The sequence below is a fragment of the Chionomys nivalis genome, chromosome 14 (genome assembly GCF_950005125.1).
Source record: "Chionomys nivalis chromosome 14, mChiNiv1.1, whole genome shotgun sequence".
NCBI classification, from domain to species: Eukaryota; Metazoa; Chordata; class Mammalia; order Rodentia; family Cricetidae; genus Chionomys; species Chionomys nivalis.
The window spans coordinates 47,329,231-47,344,446 of record NC_080099.1 but is presented as its reverse complement, the minus strand read 5'-3'; the positions used below and the strand labels follow the sequence as shown (position 1 = coordinate 47,344,446).

General features: G+C 53.5%; 1 protein-coding gene across 1 annotated transcript; it reads left to right on the top strand.

Moving 5' to 3' along the window:
* The first annotated feature begins 9,471 nt into the window (after positions 1–9,471).
* On the top strand, positions 9,472–13,231 carry Egr1 (early growth response 1). The gene is made up of 2 exons (XM_057789317.1): positions 9,472–10,047; positions 10,715–13,231. The coding sequence occupies exons 1-2, from the start codon at positions 9,750–9,752 to the stop codon at positions 12,016–12,018; spliced, it is 1,602 nt and encodes a 533-aa protein (XP_057645300.1). The 5' UTR covers positions 9,472–9,749; the 3' UTR covers positions 12,019–13,231.
* The last annotated feature ends 1,985 nt before the right edge of the window (positions 13,232–15,216 follow it).

Genomic DNA, 15,216 nt, shown 5'->3' with positions numbered 1-15,216 from the left:
GAAAGATTTCCACAGAGTTGTTGCATCCTGGCCACAGTGACATCTCAGGCCTGCCCCAGGCTTCTCTGACCCCTGGCCTTTTCCATTATTTTCTTTTTTTTTCTTTTTCTTTTTTTTTTTCTTTTTTTTTGAGACAGGGTTTCTCTGTGGTTTTGGAGCCTGTCCTGGAACTAGCTCTTGTAGACCAGGCTGGTCTCGAACTCACAGAGATCCGCCTGCCTCTGCCTCCCAAGTACTGGGATTAAAGGCGTGCGCCACCACCGCCTGGCCTTTTCCATTATTTTCATCAAGGATATTGTGGAGTTGGAAGAGAGAACAAAACGCCTACCCACCCACCACACACACACACACGCACGCACACACACACGCACACACACACCTCCTAGAATCCCCAAGTCTTCTTGCAGGGTCTGGCAGGGTAGAGACGCCACCTTGGTGACCTACCTTTCTCTGACCTTTCCTTCCAACTGAACCCAGTGGCCTTGTATCCCTGATGAATTACCCTCTCCTTTTGTCTCAGCCAGATGAGTGATCAATAAATTATGTTGCCTGAAATATTGATGGAGAGTTTTACACCAGCATCCCTCAGCTGTGCCTGGCAGGGGCATGACCCTCCAGATAGCCTTTCACATTGCCAACAAGAGGTTTCTCTTAGGCCGAGATTTCCACCTGTTCCCATCTAAACCAAAACCATGACTCGGTTTCAGCAAGTAAGAGGAAGATTGTGAGCGATTAACTTCACCCTGAGGAGGGGGCTTCGGCTGAAACAAGCAGAGACCCCTCCTGATTGATTTCCCATGATGCCATCCTGATCCAACTTCAGTTCCCTGTCCACCCTGGGCCTGCAAGGTCCGCTTTCTGAGTGGCCTGAGCAGGAGGACCTTCATGCGTGGGGACGGTAGGGAACACCTGTAACCCACGCCCTCAGAAAGTGGAGGGAGAAGAATCACCCCCAGCTGAGGCCAGCCTGGTCTACGTGAGTTCCAGGCTAGGCAGGACCACATCGGAGACTCTTGTCACAACAAAACATAACACGTGAACAAAATAAAAGTGGTCATGTGACCAGACGTCTCTGGCCCAGGTCACTGGCATCTGGCTGGTCTCCAGCATGAAGGGTAAAAAGAGGAGGGAGAGAGCGGAGAGTTTGCAGACAAAGAGAAGTCTCACTCCAGCCCACGGCCACCCTCCCGACTCTGCTCGGCAGAAGCCATGGCCTCTCACATCAGTGCATGGCGCTTCTTTCTGCCCAAGCTTCCTGCCTCTCCTGCTTGCCTAGGTCTGCTCCTCCAAGTGCACAGCTCTCAGCTCAGATGGCTGCCAGGTGTCCCCCAGGCCACTGCCACATCTGCCCTCCTGCCGGCAGCCCTTTTCCTTAGCACCTATTTCCCCATCAGACTGCAAGCCCTTTCTCACACACAGATGGGAGGCGGCCTCTCAGCCACACGCAGTTCTCGCTTCAATTCAAATGCTAAATCGGGAAGAAGAGCAGTTTCACACTCCATATTTAGCCTGGGAGAGAAGAAATGAGACAGCATGGATGTTACCAGGGAAAGCAGCCTGGGGCTGGGCTTGGGGATGTTGGCACACCTACCCAGAGTCCAGGAGAAGAGCTGGGACCTCTGTCACCTCACTCCTAAAGCTAAGCACCCCGAGCCTCGGCCTATGAAACAGCACACTCAGCGGGCCCTCAGTGAGTGTGTGGGCGTGGCTGAGGGAAGCAGGGATAAAAGCTACCTGGAACAGCAGGTGTGGCAGTATAGAGCACCAAGAACAGCGCTCTGCAGTTAGAAGCAGGGGATTGTGGGCCCAAATCTGCTGAGCTCTACAGTGACACCTGTCTCAAGACAGCAAAGCCTATCCAGGGAGGTACAGGTAGACACAGGCTGTCGCCATAGGGTAATAATTCTGAACCCACCACACTGCAACACCAAAGTTTTCAGCAGCCTAATTCACAGTAGTCAACAAACAAACAAACAAAAACAAGGGGCTAGGGAGATAGCTCAGTGGTTAAGAGCGTCCATTGAGTTTTTGGGGACGTGAGGTCAATCCCTAGCACGCTTACGGTGGCTCACAGCTATCGGTCACTCCATTTCCAGGGAAGCTGAGATGCCCTCTTCTGACCTCCCCAGGCACAGGCACACACATGGTGCACAGGCAAACATGCAGGCAAAACTTTCACGTACATAAGACAAAAATAATACTGATATGGAAAACTCCCACTATCCACATTAAGATAAGCAGACACACAAAATGTGAACTATACATGACATGGTGCATGACTTGATCGGCATACAGGAACGCTACAATAGGAACAGTCTACAGAAACTGGGTGTGGGAGCACAGGCTTCTCATCCCAGCACTTGGGAGGCAGAGGCATGCGGATCTCTGAGTTTAGAGCCAGCCTGGTCTACAGTGCAAGTTCCAGGACAGCCAAGGCTACACAGAAAAATCCTGTCTCAAAAAAAAGAAAAAAGAAAGAAAGAATAGAAAAAAAGGAAGAGCAGTTCATGAAAACATCATGCCAAGTGAAACAAAGCAGATAAAGCCGACACCAAAGACTGCAGTGTGTTTGCCTTATCTGAGGTTCCAAGAGGAGTCAAGAACATAGACAGAGTTAGCCAGGGTTGGGAGAAGGGGACAGAGAGCCCTTGATTAGTGGGCGTGGAAGGATTCTGTCTGGAAGGATTAAGAAGTTCTGAAGTGGACTGTGTGGACAATGTATGTAATTAACAGCCTGGGTCATAAATATGAATTAAGAGGTAAAGATGGGAAATTTTATGTGGACAGAGACGGGGTTTCTTTTCATAGTTCTGGCTGTCTTGGAACTGACTATGTAGACCAGGCTGGCCTTGAACTCACAAAGATGTGCCTGTCTCTACCTTCCAGACAATCAATTTTTTTGACAATGTTAGGAATCGATCACAGGTCCTGGTGTGTTCTATCTAGGCAAGAATTTTACCCTGAGTCCAAGGTCAGCTTTGAGGTAGGCATACTGCCATGATGACCCTCTGCACCAAGATGGGAAGGAAACTGAGTCTTGGGTTTCCAAGACTAGTCTTAAATTCCCTTCGTAATTGAGGATGACCTTGAGCTCCCGACCCTCCTGCCTCGGCCTCTCGACTGCATGGGCCACCACATCCAGCTTGCCGTTGATTCTCTGCCTGTCTGTCTCCGCTAGGCTGTGCAACAGCAAGAGCAAGGTTGCAGGAGTCTCCTAAACTCCTTTAATCATAGAACAGACTCGATGTTTGGTCAGTAAACATGACGTGAATAGAAGTAACCTGTTTGTTTGTCTCCTGTTCCCCACTTACTCAAGAACTGCAGAGAGAGCTTCTCAGATTCATTTTGGTACCCCAAAGAGCAGATCTTGGTATAAGTCGAAGTTTAGGCAAAGGGTTCAGAAGCCAGACCATCTTGAAGAGAACTGGTTCAGTTCTGTGACCTCCCTGTCTCTCTGCTCACCTCCCTGCCCCTCTGCTCACCTCCCTGCCTCTCTGCTCACCTCCCTGCCTCTCTGCTCACCTCCCTGCCTCTCTGCTCACCTCCCTGCCCCTCTGCTCACCTCCCTCTCCCCATCAATGAACTGGGGCTGACAATGAGACCTACCCCATAAAGCCCTGTGAAGACAAACGCTGGGCAGCATTAACCAGAGACGTCCTACAGCAAATGTGTGCTGGGAGGGGGTGGGCATGGACAAGGCACCCAGAGATTAAGGACGGCCGGAGGAAGCAAACACGCTGACACCACTGTGTCCTTGGCAGTGGTTTGTTAGGATGGGAGTAACTGAGGACAGTTCCCAATCAGGTAACCCCAGAAGGTGCCTGTCTCCTCCCCGCATTCCTCCTGCCAGGTCTGCAGAATCCATGCTTACCCACCAAGAAGCTGAGCAGCCTGGCGCTGGGCGGTGGTGAGGGGCCAGAAATAACCCGTTTCTATTCCTGCCTTTCTGGGCTGGGTGGAAACCCTGCTTTTTGAATCTAAAGGCTGCTTTCGACTTCCTGCACACCAGTAGGGCTCTTATGTAACATTCCCCTCCCTCTCCTGCCCGGGGAGCTTCCAGAGATTTCTGCAGCCGGCTGGCTTTGCTGCACACTCAGCTGGGGGTGGGGAGAGCAGAGAAGGCAGCACAGGATGGGTTGTCCTCTGAGTCCCGCGTCCTCACCGGCTTAGATCCGGCAGAGGGGCTGTGGCAGCACAGGTCGGAGCCTAGCTCTGTCTCTGCAGGGCACCCTGGGACAGGAAAGCTCCTGAGAGCCTGTCTAGAGAGTCAGCTCCCTCCTCCCTCGACAAACCTCCTTCAGGACAGACTGTGCCACCTCCTCCAATTCTCTGTGCCTCAGTGGCTTCCGTTTTAAGACTAACCTAACTCTGTCTGCTCATCGCTCCTTAGGGCTCTGAGGACTTGAATCAAGCTACCCAGACCACAACTGCCTTAGGCAATCCTGTACCCGGTGCCAAATTCCTCATGGTCTCTTTTCTACAAGACCTGGATCATGTTTGTTTACCTGTTCATCTGTTTACCTGTGTTTGTGTGTGCCTCTGTGTGCATGTGTGAGTACATGTGTTCATGTGTGTGTGAGTGTATGTGTATATGTGAGTCTCTGTGTGTGGTGTGTGTGAGTGTATGTGAGTCTGTTTGTGTGTGTTTCTGGGGATTTAACCTGGAGAATCAAACATACTAGGAAAGCACTCTACCACTGAGCCTCACGGAAGCTCCTTAGGGGCCCTCTCAAACCATCATCCTGTCTGTTTTGGGCCTCAGTACCACCCCGCATGGCCTTCCCACTTAGCTGAGGACTCAGGGTTATAGAGGAGGGGATGTGACTTCTCATTCTGGGATAATCCTCTCTCATGTCCCTGTCTTTTCCCATGACTTCCCATTTGTCCCCTACTTCTTTCCCACCTCATCTGTGGCCTCTCCAAGCGGCTGGCTTCTCATCTCTCAAAGGCCTCCATAGGTGGGAGAAAAGCTGTTCCCAGAAACATTCCGGGTCAAGTTGTCTGGGTTTCGGTTGGGGCCCCTCAGCCATCGGAAAGTATGACAGTGTGACAGGCAACCCAGACAGAACCCAAAAGAGTCACTTCCTGAGCTCTAGGCTAGCCACAGAAGCGGCAAACCACGGCCTGAGCAGCACACGTGGGTGCTGACGCAGCCTAGCTCTGGGAAGAGGAAGTGGCGATGGAAAAAGGGGCTTGTTTCCTCTGAGAGCTGAGCTTGCTTGCTTGGCCTTTGGTCTCTACTGGAGACCAGTGGCCAGGTCCTCCCCCTCCTCTCTATTTTCAGAGCATGGCAGACAGCAGATCTGGCCCTAGCTAGAGTCCGGGTCATCCTGAGCATTCCTAGGGGTCCAGCATCTCTGCAGGCCCAGGCAACCTGCCTTCCTGTAGGCCTTGGGACACTTTTCCATCTGAGTAGCTGGGTAGACCTTGGGTACTCCTCACAGGCCCAATCTGCGACTTGGCTCCTTGCCCTTTCTATTCCAGGCCGTGCTTGCACTTCCTGGCATCGTGTTCACCAGGCAGGTTAGATGTGGGCCCTCTGGCCACCCCACTGCCAGCTGGGCTGAAGAGCTTCTCACTTCCACTATACAGTACAGTCCTTGGGATGTTCTCCTCCAACATCTTTCTATTGTCTCTGTCTACCTAACTCCTGAAATCCCTTCCTCCTCCCCCTCCTCTTTCTTCTTCTTCCTCCTCCTCCCCCCCCCCAGAGAGGGTTTCACTGCAGCTTTGGAACCTGTCCTGGAACTAACTCTTGTAGACCAGGCTGGCCTCGAACTCACAGAGATCCACCTGCTTCTGCTTCCTGAGTGCTGGGATTAAAAGTTATCATGGCCCAGCTTGAGACAGAGTCTTAGGTAGCCCAGGCTAGTGACTTGACATCGTAGCAGTCCTCTTGCCTCTGTCTCCCAAGCTACATGACCCTAGCAATACCTAACTCCTTTGGACCTCTTAAGTCCCTTGATGCTGCTGACATTTGGTGGTTAAGGAAGTGCTTCCTTCTTCTCCTCACAGAGTGCAGGCTTGTTTCTACCCACTTGTAAACTCCTCAGAGGGGTGGGGGCAGCTACACCAGAGGCCTCACTGCAGCTGAGAAGGATGTGTTGTTACAGTAAGGACAGAAACCGAGGAGGCTTGGTTTCACGAGGCGAGAAGGGAATGCATTGTGGAGCTGAAGACCAGACAGAATCCCAGACCTAACTCTGGGTAGGAAAGTCTCTTTCCTCTGACTGCTCGCCACCTTCCACCGGCTCCATCCTCAAGCAGGCTCTCCAATCCTGAGGCTCACATTCCTTTGGCTTTGTATCTACAAAAGAAGGAGGATTCTTCCTCAGGAGTTCAAGAGAAAGTCCCAGAGTTATCTTCATTGGCCTGGTTTGTGGCACATGTCCATCCCAATTCAGTCACCACAGAAAACAGAAGCTCCTAGGTTAGAAGATCCTATAGAGTCAGGCCTGCGTTACAGATCTACCCTTAGATTTAGGGGTGGAGTTATCTCCCTCCAACCTCAGGAGTGGTAGCAGCTCCTCAGAAGAAATTGTTGGTTGAGGAATATTCCAAAATCATGGTGCTGGACACACAAAAGATGGAGACATGCGGATACCTCAGCTGGACCGCACAGAAGACTCATGGGGCAACTGCTTTGTCCTGGCACTGGGGCGTGCATGTGCGCATGTGCACGCGCGGTTGAGCACTACACTGTTCTTCACCAGCTAAGGAATGCTGCAGGCATAGGATAAGGGTCCTTGCCTGGGTTGCCTTCTCCGGTCCACGATTCAGTTGCTCCACAAAAGCTTTCCTTCCTAGAATCCCACAGGTGATTCTGCTGACCACTGAGGTTGGAAATTTTCTGCTCTAAGGCAAAAAAAAAAAAAAATGTCCTGCTGCAGCAGGGAGGGTACAGGTTAGGAGCCGGAGAGGCAGCTCATAGGCTGCTCTTGCAGAGAGGACCCTGGTTTGTCTCCCAGCAACCAAATAGAGGCTCAAAACCATCTGTAACCACAGTTTCAGGAGATCTGGTGCCGTCTTTGGGACTTCATGGGAAGTTCACAGAGACAGTGCACTTACACACATACAGGCAAAGTACTCATACACATAAAATAATTAAGTTTTTTCTAAAGGATACAGAATAGCTGTTAGGGGTCTCTTCTGTTATGATTGGAATGCTTTTCTCTTGGCACAATTTCTTTTGTTTTTCTTCTCTTTTTTGTTTTTATAAAGATGGGGTCTCATGTAGCCCAAGTTGGCTTCAAAAGCGCTAAGTAGCCAAGGATGGCCTCGAACTCTTGATTCTCCTACCTAACTTCCTAAGTATTGGAATTATCAACACGGGGCTGGTTCATGCTTAACTAGAACTAAGGTTTTCCTGCATGATAAGCTGTCTATTAACTGAGCTACATTCCCGGCCCTATTTTGGTTTTCTTGAAGGCTGAGTGAGCCTTCTTCAGTGCTTACTAACTGCAACACAAGCCCTGATCTCGGTAGTCGGTAGCAGGCTACGTAAAGTTCAGTCTATGGAACAACCCTTCCACATGAGCATCGCTAACATTAGCCTTATTTTACCACTAGAGAACGCGAGACACAGAAAGTTTGGTCAGAGAACCCTAGCAGAGTGGGGGAAAAGGGACATTCTCACAAGGGAAGCAACTGATGCTGCCTGTCCTGACCAGGAACCTATGAAAAGGCACGCTACTTACAGCCCCTAAGTGAATAACGTAACACTTGGCCAAAGAACTTAGGATGGTGAGTTCAAACACAGGGGAACCCTGGTTCATTGCTGGATTCCTTAAGCTGATTATCACCTTCCCTCTTCTGTCTCTCACTCTCCTTCCACAGACGCACTATTTGCTTTCTTTTTAAATATAAAAAATAAAATATAAAACAGCACCTTTCCTGAATTCAAATTTGGAAACAACAAAGCCTTCCCTTCCTGAATTCCTTCTCCCTTTGGGGTTGGGGGAGGACGGTTTCGCTGCTTGCGTCAGGGTCCCAGGAGACCTGCGGGGATCCTCCGCCATCACCTCTCAGCGTTCCCTGCCCTTGGCCTGGCTCCGGGAAGAAAGTGTTACCCCGGAGTCTGGGCGCCTTGGCAGCGGCGGTTCCCTCGGGACTGCGGGGAAGGCCCAGGCCGCCGCGCCTGCTCAGTTCTTGCTCACTGCGTCTCAGGCTCTCCCAGCCTGGCTCTGCGCCCAGCAAGAAAACGGGCGGGGGACGGTGGAGGCGGCGGAAGAGCCCGCCCCGCCTGGATCCCGGGGAAACACAACTGGAGAGACCTCCAGAGGGCAGTACGGAGTCGCTGGCGCGTCCTCAGCACCCCAACCCAGGGGTCGCCAGGGAGCCCGAAGGAAAGTCCCCTCTTTAGAACAGGGCAGGGTCCGCCCGACCTGGACTGCATAAAGGTCAGGAAGTGCCCAACCATCACAAGAACCAACAGCTCCCGGCGGGGACTCCAGGCTGTCCTAAGGGCAATCAGGGTCTGCAGTCCAGGTCGCCAAAGGTGGGCTCCTCAACGGCAGGGACCAGGGAATAGATTTTCGGTTCTGGCTGGCGCATTGGGAGCCCCAGGTCTTCACACCCCTAACCTACTGACGGGTGGCGGAATGCGCGCCCGACTGCTAGGCAGCGTTTCCAGCACCAGGGGCCACATCTCTTGGTCTCAGTTTTCCCGGTGACACCTGGAAAGTGACCCTGCCATTAGTGGCGGCTCGGGTCAGGGCCCCGCCTCTCCTGGGCGGCCTCTGCCCCAGCCCGCCCCGCCGCTCCTCCTCTCGGCAGGCTCGCTCCCACGGTCCCCGAGGTGGGCGGGCGAGCCCAGGATGACGGCTGTAGAACCCCGGCCTGACTCGCCCTCGCCCCCGCGCCCGGCCTGGGCTTCCCCAGCCCAGCTCGCACCCGGGGGCCGTCAGTGCCGCCGCGCGCCCAGCTCTACGCGCCCGGCGCCCTCCCCACGCGGGCGTCCCCGACTCCTGCGCGCGTTCGGGCTCCCGGCTGGGAACCAAGAGGGGGGGGCGGGGGGCGGGGAGGGAGGGTGGGAGTGCCGACCCGGAAACGCCATATAAGGAGCAGGAAGGATCCCCCGCCGGAACAGACCTTATTTGGGCAGCGCCTTATTTGGAGCGGCCCAATATGGCCCTACCGCTTCCGGCTCTGGGAGGAGGGGCGAGGGGGGTTGGGGCGGGGGCAGGCTGGGAACTCCAGGCGCCTGGCTCCGGAGGCCACCGATGCCGTTCCAATAGTCGGCTTTCCCAGAGTTTGTGTGTCCGAGATGCTGGAGCGGGTCTCAGGGTGGAGGTGCCCACCGCTCTCGGATGGGGGGTGCTTCACGTCACTCCGGGTCCTCCCGGCCGGTCCTTCCATATTAGGGCTTCCTGCTTCCCATATATGGCCATGTACGTCACGGCGGAGGCGGGCCCGTGCTGTTCCAGACCCTTGAAATAGAGGCCGATTCGGGGAGTCGCGAGAGATCCCAGCGCGCAGAACTTGGGGAGCCTCCGCCGCGATTCGCCGCCGCCGCCGTCAGCTTCCGCCGCCGCAAGATCGGCCCCTGCCCCAGCCTCAGCCTCCGCTGCAGCCCTGCGTCCACCACGGGCCGTGGCCACTGCCAACCTGGGGGTCCACCTACACTCCCCGCAGTGTGCCCTGGCGCCCCGTATGTGACCCGGCCAACTCCTAGCGAGTGTGCCCTCAGTAGCTTTGGTCCCGGGCTGCGCCCACCGCCCAACATCAGCTCTCCAGCTCGCTCGTCCGGGATGGCAGCGGCCAAGGCCGAGATGCAGTTGATGTCCCCACTGCAGATCTCTGACCCGTTCGGCTCCTTTCCTCACTCACCCACCATGGACAACTACCCCAAACTGGAGGAGATGATGCTGCTGAGCAACGGGGCTCCCCAGTTCCTCGGGGCTGCCGGAGCCCCAGAGGGCAGCGGCGGTAACAGCAACAGCAGCAGCAGCAGCGGGGGCGGTAGTGGGGGCGGCAGCAACAGCGGCAGCAGCGCCTTCAATCCTCAAGGGGAGCCGGGCGAACAGCCCTACGAGCACCTGACCACAGGTAAGCGGTGGTCTGCGCCGAGGATGAATACCCCTTAGGGACTACCCTAACGTCCAGCCCTTTGCTGCAGAGATCTGCTCCTAGACCTTAGGCATGGTCCTGGGGTTCCCTCTATTCCACAGGGCTCCAGGGTCTTGTGTTAGATGTCCGGGGACAACCCCCCGCCCCTCGCACCACCATCCTTGCGGTGCACGGAGGGCAGAGCGTTTGTTTTGGACCGAGAGCTCAAGCTGCGTGGGTGGTTGGAGGAGGGAGGGGGTTTGTTTTGATGAGCAGGGTTGCCCCCTCCCCCGCGCGCCTGCGGCGCTGCGTGGCTTGCCGCTTGTCCCCAAGGCAGGGCTGAAATCTGTGAACAGGGATGTCCCTGCCGCCCAGGGTAGGGGGCGCGCATTAGCTGTGGCCACTAGGGTGCTGGCGGGATTCCCTCGCCCGCGCAGCCTCGCTGCGGAGCGCTCTTCTAGCTGCAGTAGAGGGGGGATTCTCTGTTTGCGTCAGCTGTTGAAATGGGCTCTGCCACTGGAGCAGGTTCAGGAACATTGCAATCTGCTGCTATCAATTATTAACCACATCAGTGGTAGCCGGGCGACCTCTTGCCTGGCCGCGTCGGTTCCTATCGTCCAGTGATTGCTCTCCAGTAACCAGGCCTCTCTCCTCTCTTTCCTACCAGAGTCATTTTCGGACATCGCTCTGAATAACGAGAAGGCGATGGTGGAGACAAGTTATTCCAGCCAAACTACTCGGTTGCCTCCCATCACCTACACTGGCCGCTTCTCCCTGGAGCCTGCACCCAACAGTGGCAACACTTTGTGGCCTGAACCTCTTTTTAGCCTAGTCAGTGGCCTCGTGAGCATGTCCAATCCTCCGGTCTCTTCGTCTTCAGCACCTTCTCCAGCGGCTTCAACGTCTTCCTCTGCCTCCCAGAGCCCACCCCTGAGCTGCGCTGTGCCCTCCAACGACAGCAGCCCCATTTACTCAGCTGCGCCCACTTTTCCCACTCCCAACACTGACATTTTTCCTGAGCCGCAAAGCCAAGCCTTTCCCTCCTCGGCAGGCACAGCCCTACAGTACCCGCCTCCTGCCTACCCTGCCACCAAGGGTGGCTTCCAGGTTCCCATGATCCCTGACTATCTGTTTCCACAACAACAGGGAGACCTGGGCCTGGGCAGCCCAGACCAGAAGCCCTTCCAGGGTCTGGAGAACCGTACCCAGCAGCCTTCACTTACCCCACTATCCACTATTAAAGCCTTCGCCACTCAGTCGGGCTCCCAGGACTTAAAGGCTCTTAATACCACCTACCAGTCCCAGCTCATCAAACCCAGCCGCATGCGCAAGTACCCTAACCGGCCCAGCAAGACGCCCCCCCACGAACGTCCATACGCCTGCCCGGTCGAGTCCTGCGATCGCCGCTTTTCTCGCTCCGACGAGCTCACCCGCCACATCCGCATCCACACAGGCCAGAAACCCTTCCAGTGTCGAATCTGCATGCGCAACTTCAGTCGCAGTGACCACCTTACCACCCACATCCGCACCCACACAGGCGAGAAGCCTTTTGCCTGTGACATTTGTGGAAGAAAGTTTGCCAGGAGCGATGAACGCAAGAGGCATACCAAAATCCACTTACGACAGAAGGACAAGAAAGCAGACAAAAGTGTTGTGGCCTCTTCGGCCACCTCGTCCCTCTCTTCCTACCCGTCCCCAGTGGCTACCTCTTACCCATCCCCCGCCGCCACCTCATTTCCGTCCCCTGTGCCCACCTCCTACTCCTCTCCTGGCTCCTCTACCTACCCATCTCCTGCACACAGTGGCTTCCCCTCGCCCTCAGTGGCCACCACCTATGCCTCAGTTCCACCCGCTTTCCCTGCCCAGGTCAGCAGCTTCCCTTCGGCAGCGGTCACCAACTCCTTCAGCACCTCGACTGGGCTTTCGGACATGACCTCCACCTTTTCTCCTAGGACAATTGAAATTTGCTAAAAGGGGAAAAGAAAAGAAAGGGAGGGGGAAAACCATGAAAGACAATAAAGGACAGGAGGGCGATGGCCACCAGAAGGGGCTCCTCTTAGGTCAAAGCCAAGTCCTTCATCTGGTCCAATGGAGGAGGTCTGTTGGCCAACGGCCCTTTCACTTACCGTCCCTGCTTCCCGTTCCTATTCCCTTTGACTTCAGCTGCCTGAAACAGCCATGTCCAAGTTCTTCACCTCTATCCAAAGAACTTGATTTGCATGGGTATTGGATAAATCATTTCAGTATCATCTCCATCATACGCCTGACCCTGGCTCCCCTCAGTGCTACAACATCAAGTTGGCGAAATGGGTTTGGGTCCTCGGAACCCTGCCCGGCATCTTTGTACAGTGTCTGTGCCATGGATTTTGTTTTCCTTGGGGTATTGACGTGAAGATAATTTGCATACTCTATTGTATCATTTGGAGTTCCGTCCTCACTTGGGGGGGGAGGGGGAGCAAAGCCAAGCAAACCAATGGTGATCCTCTATTTTGTGATGATGCTGCTGTGACAATATGTTTGGAGCATCTTTTGAAGCAGCAGTCCTAGGTATTAACCAGAGCATGTGTCAGAGTGTTCCGTTAACCTCTTTGTAAATACTGCTCGACTGTACTCTCACATGTGACAAAAGTATGGTTTGTTTGGTTTTTTGTTTTTATTTTCTTTTTTTTGAAAAAAAAATTTGCCCGTCCCTTTGGTTTAAAAAGTTTCACGTCTTGGTGCCTTTTGTGTGACACGCCGTGCCGATGGCTTGACATGTGCAATTGTGAGGGACATGCTCACCTCTAGCCTTATGCGGGTAGGAGTGATGTCTTGGGGAAGGCTTTGAGAGAAAAATGAGGAAGAGGGCTGAGCTGAGCTTTGGCTCTCCAGAATGGAAGAAGAAAAAAATTTAAAACAAAATCAGAACTCTCAAAAGTCTATTTTTTTAACTGAAAATGTAAATTTATACATATATTCAGGAGTTGGAATGTTGTAGTTACCTACTGAGTAGGCGGCAATTTTTTGTATGTTATGAACATGAAGTTCATTATTTTGTGGTTTTGTTTTACTTTGTACTTGTGTTTGCTTAAACAAAGTGACTTGTTTGGCTTATAAACACATTGAATGCGCTTTACTGCCCATGGGATATGTGGTGTATATCCTTCCGAAAAATTAAAAGGAAAATAAAGAAGCTGCAACTGGTTATGTGTTTCCTGGGCTAGGGGGCAGGCTGTGCAGTAACCATTTCTGCCTAACAGGGGGTTGAGGTTTTCTTCGGGTGTGTGAGCATGTGTGTTGGTGCTGGGAACTGACCGTGCACATGTTAAGTAGCACATCCCTTGAGTCCCAGCACTCCGGAGACAGAGGCAGGCAGATCTCTGTGAGTTCGAGGCCAGCCTGGTCTACAGAGTGAGTTCCAGGACAGCCAGAGAAACCTTGTCTCAAAAAAAAAAAAAAAAAACAAAACAAAAAACCACTCTTCTACTCCTGTCTCACTATGTCCAGGCTTTTTCTGTCAGTGTGGTGGACTGTAGCAGCCTAAGGTGCCCTTGTGGCCAGAGGCATGAGCTAATGCCACCCCTCATTTCTACCTTTACCCAGAATTGGAGAAATCTGGTCCCTGCCAGATGTTCTTGGGGGAGATACGAGGCAGACAACACAGGCTGACTCAACTTCTCCATGCTTGCATGGCCCCAGCAACTTAGAAGCAGGGGCCAGTTCTCCAGCCAAAACCTTCCAGGAAGGAAAGCTCATCCCTTTGCCAGTTGGAAAGGCCATTCTTGGCAGCTTCCTGGGAGACAGGGCAGGGTGAATAGGAGGTGGCAAAGTGTGTTCCCATTGGATAGGCGTACACAGTACAGGGTTTTCTTGACCCTGGTCCCTAAAGGATACTCAGGGCTGGGGTGCTCCTGGGTTTGTGAGCATCTGTCTGCTCAGTGAGAGCCTTTGACTTGGCCATGACAGACAGACAAGAACAGTTCCTGTTCCAGGAATGCAGATGGTTGGGGAGATGGAGATGTCAGCCAGAAATTACAACACGATGAAACGTTACACAATCAGGGCGAGTGTGTGGATGTACAAAGACAGTCACCCAATCCAGCTGGGGACTCAGAAGAGCTGGGAAAGTTAAATTGGGCAGCCTAAGTAGGGGTGGACCTCAATGCCTCTGCGTTACTGAGTCGGGGAAGACGGTGGCCATTAGTGTACAGTGTAGTTAGGATGAAGTGCCGTGGAAACGCCACTCCAATGTGCCGCATCTTCTGCGAATTCACTAGATACCCACGATCTTAGGCGGATGGCACGGTGACCTTGGTGTGCTGGAATTCTCCAGTCTTGGCTCCACACTCACCTTCTGACCCCAGACACCCGAGTATCCCTCAGGAACTAGGCAGAGTCAAGGTGAACTCACCCCCACCCCTCTGCTTGCTCTGAGGGCCCTTCAGGTTCTCAGCCCTCACCTCCTAGGTCCTAAGGAATGCCAATAGTCACTTAGCATTAGCCTAGCTCTTGCGCATTCTATCCTCCCCTGCCAACACTTTTCTCTGCCCTCTCCCATGAATCCAGATCCCTTAGCCTAGACCAGGGGGAACCAGGTACCTTATCTAGACAAGGGCACACAGCCCTGTTAGCCTCCCAGCAAAACTGCCAAGTCCCCACAGGACATTTCTGTTGGCAGACCTCTCCCTAGCCCCGCCTACCCTTCCCCATCTCACTCTAGGCTCTTGCAGGTCTGTGCCTGTTAGACATTCTTTAGAGTTTCTCACCCTGGATTCCCAAGAAACAAAGTGCATCGGAAGTACACTTGTCTGGGAAGGAGGAAGCAAGGACAGTCTCTTTACGGCGGCGCTGTCTCCTGTTTGAAGACTCTAGGATGAGCTTATACCAGACCTGTTTCCCAGAGGGTCCATCCCACTGCGGTCTTGTCCAGGAGGACTTTTGGTATTGGCCTTGATAACAAGGTCATTCCTAGGCAGATGGCTGGCTGAGAAATTCTGCCAAGCTTGCCAGCCAATTTTCCTCGGTCTTGGCATCAAGGTTTCATTAGATTCCAACACTCCAAACTCAACTTCTTTTGCATGATTGAAATAAGGCACCACTTTAAAAAAATTGCCCTGTTTTATGGACCAGGAATCTAGGTGTGTTGGCAGGGTCTGTGAATGTAGCTCTTTCGTAGCCTGTACCAGAAGA

Excerpts from the sequence above, each read along its gene's own strand:
- Egr1 (XM_057789317.1), top strand. The coding sequence starts at position 9,750 with ATGGCAGCGGCCAAGGCCGAGATGCAGTTGATGTCCCCACTGCAGATC. Across the intron at positions 10,048-10,714 it reads CTACGAGCACCTGACCACAG|AGTCATTTTCGGACATCGCT; the intron begins GTAAGCGGTGGT and ends CTTTCCTACCAG.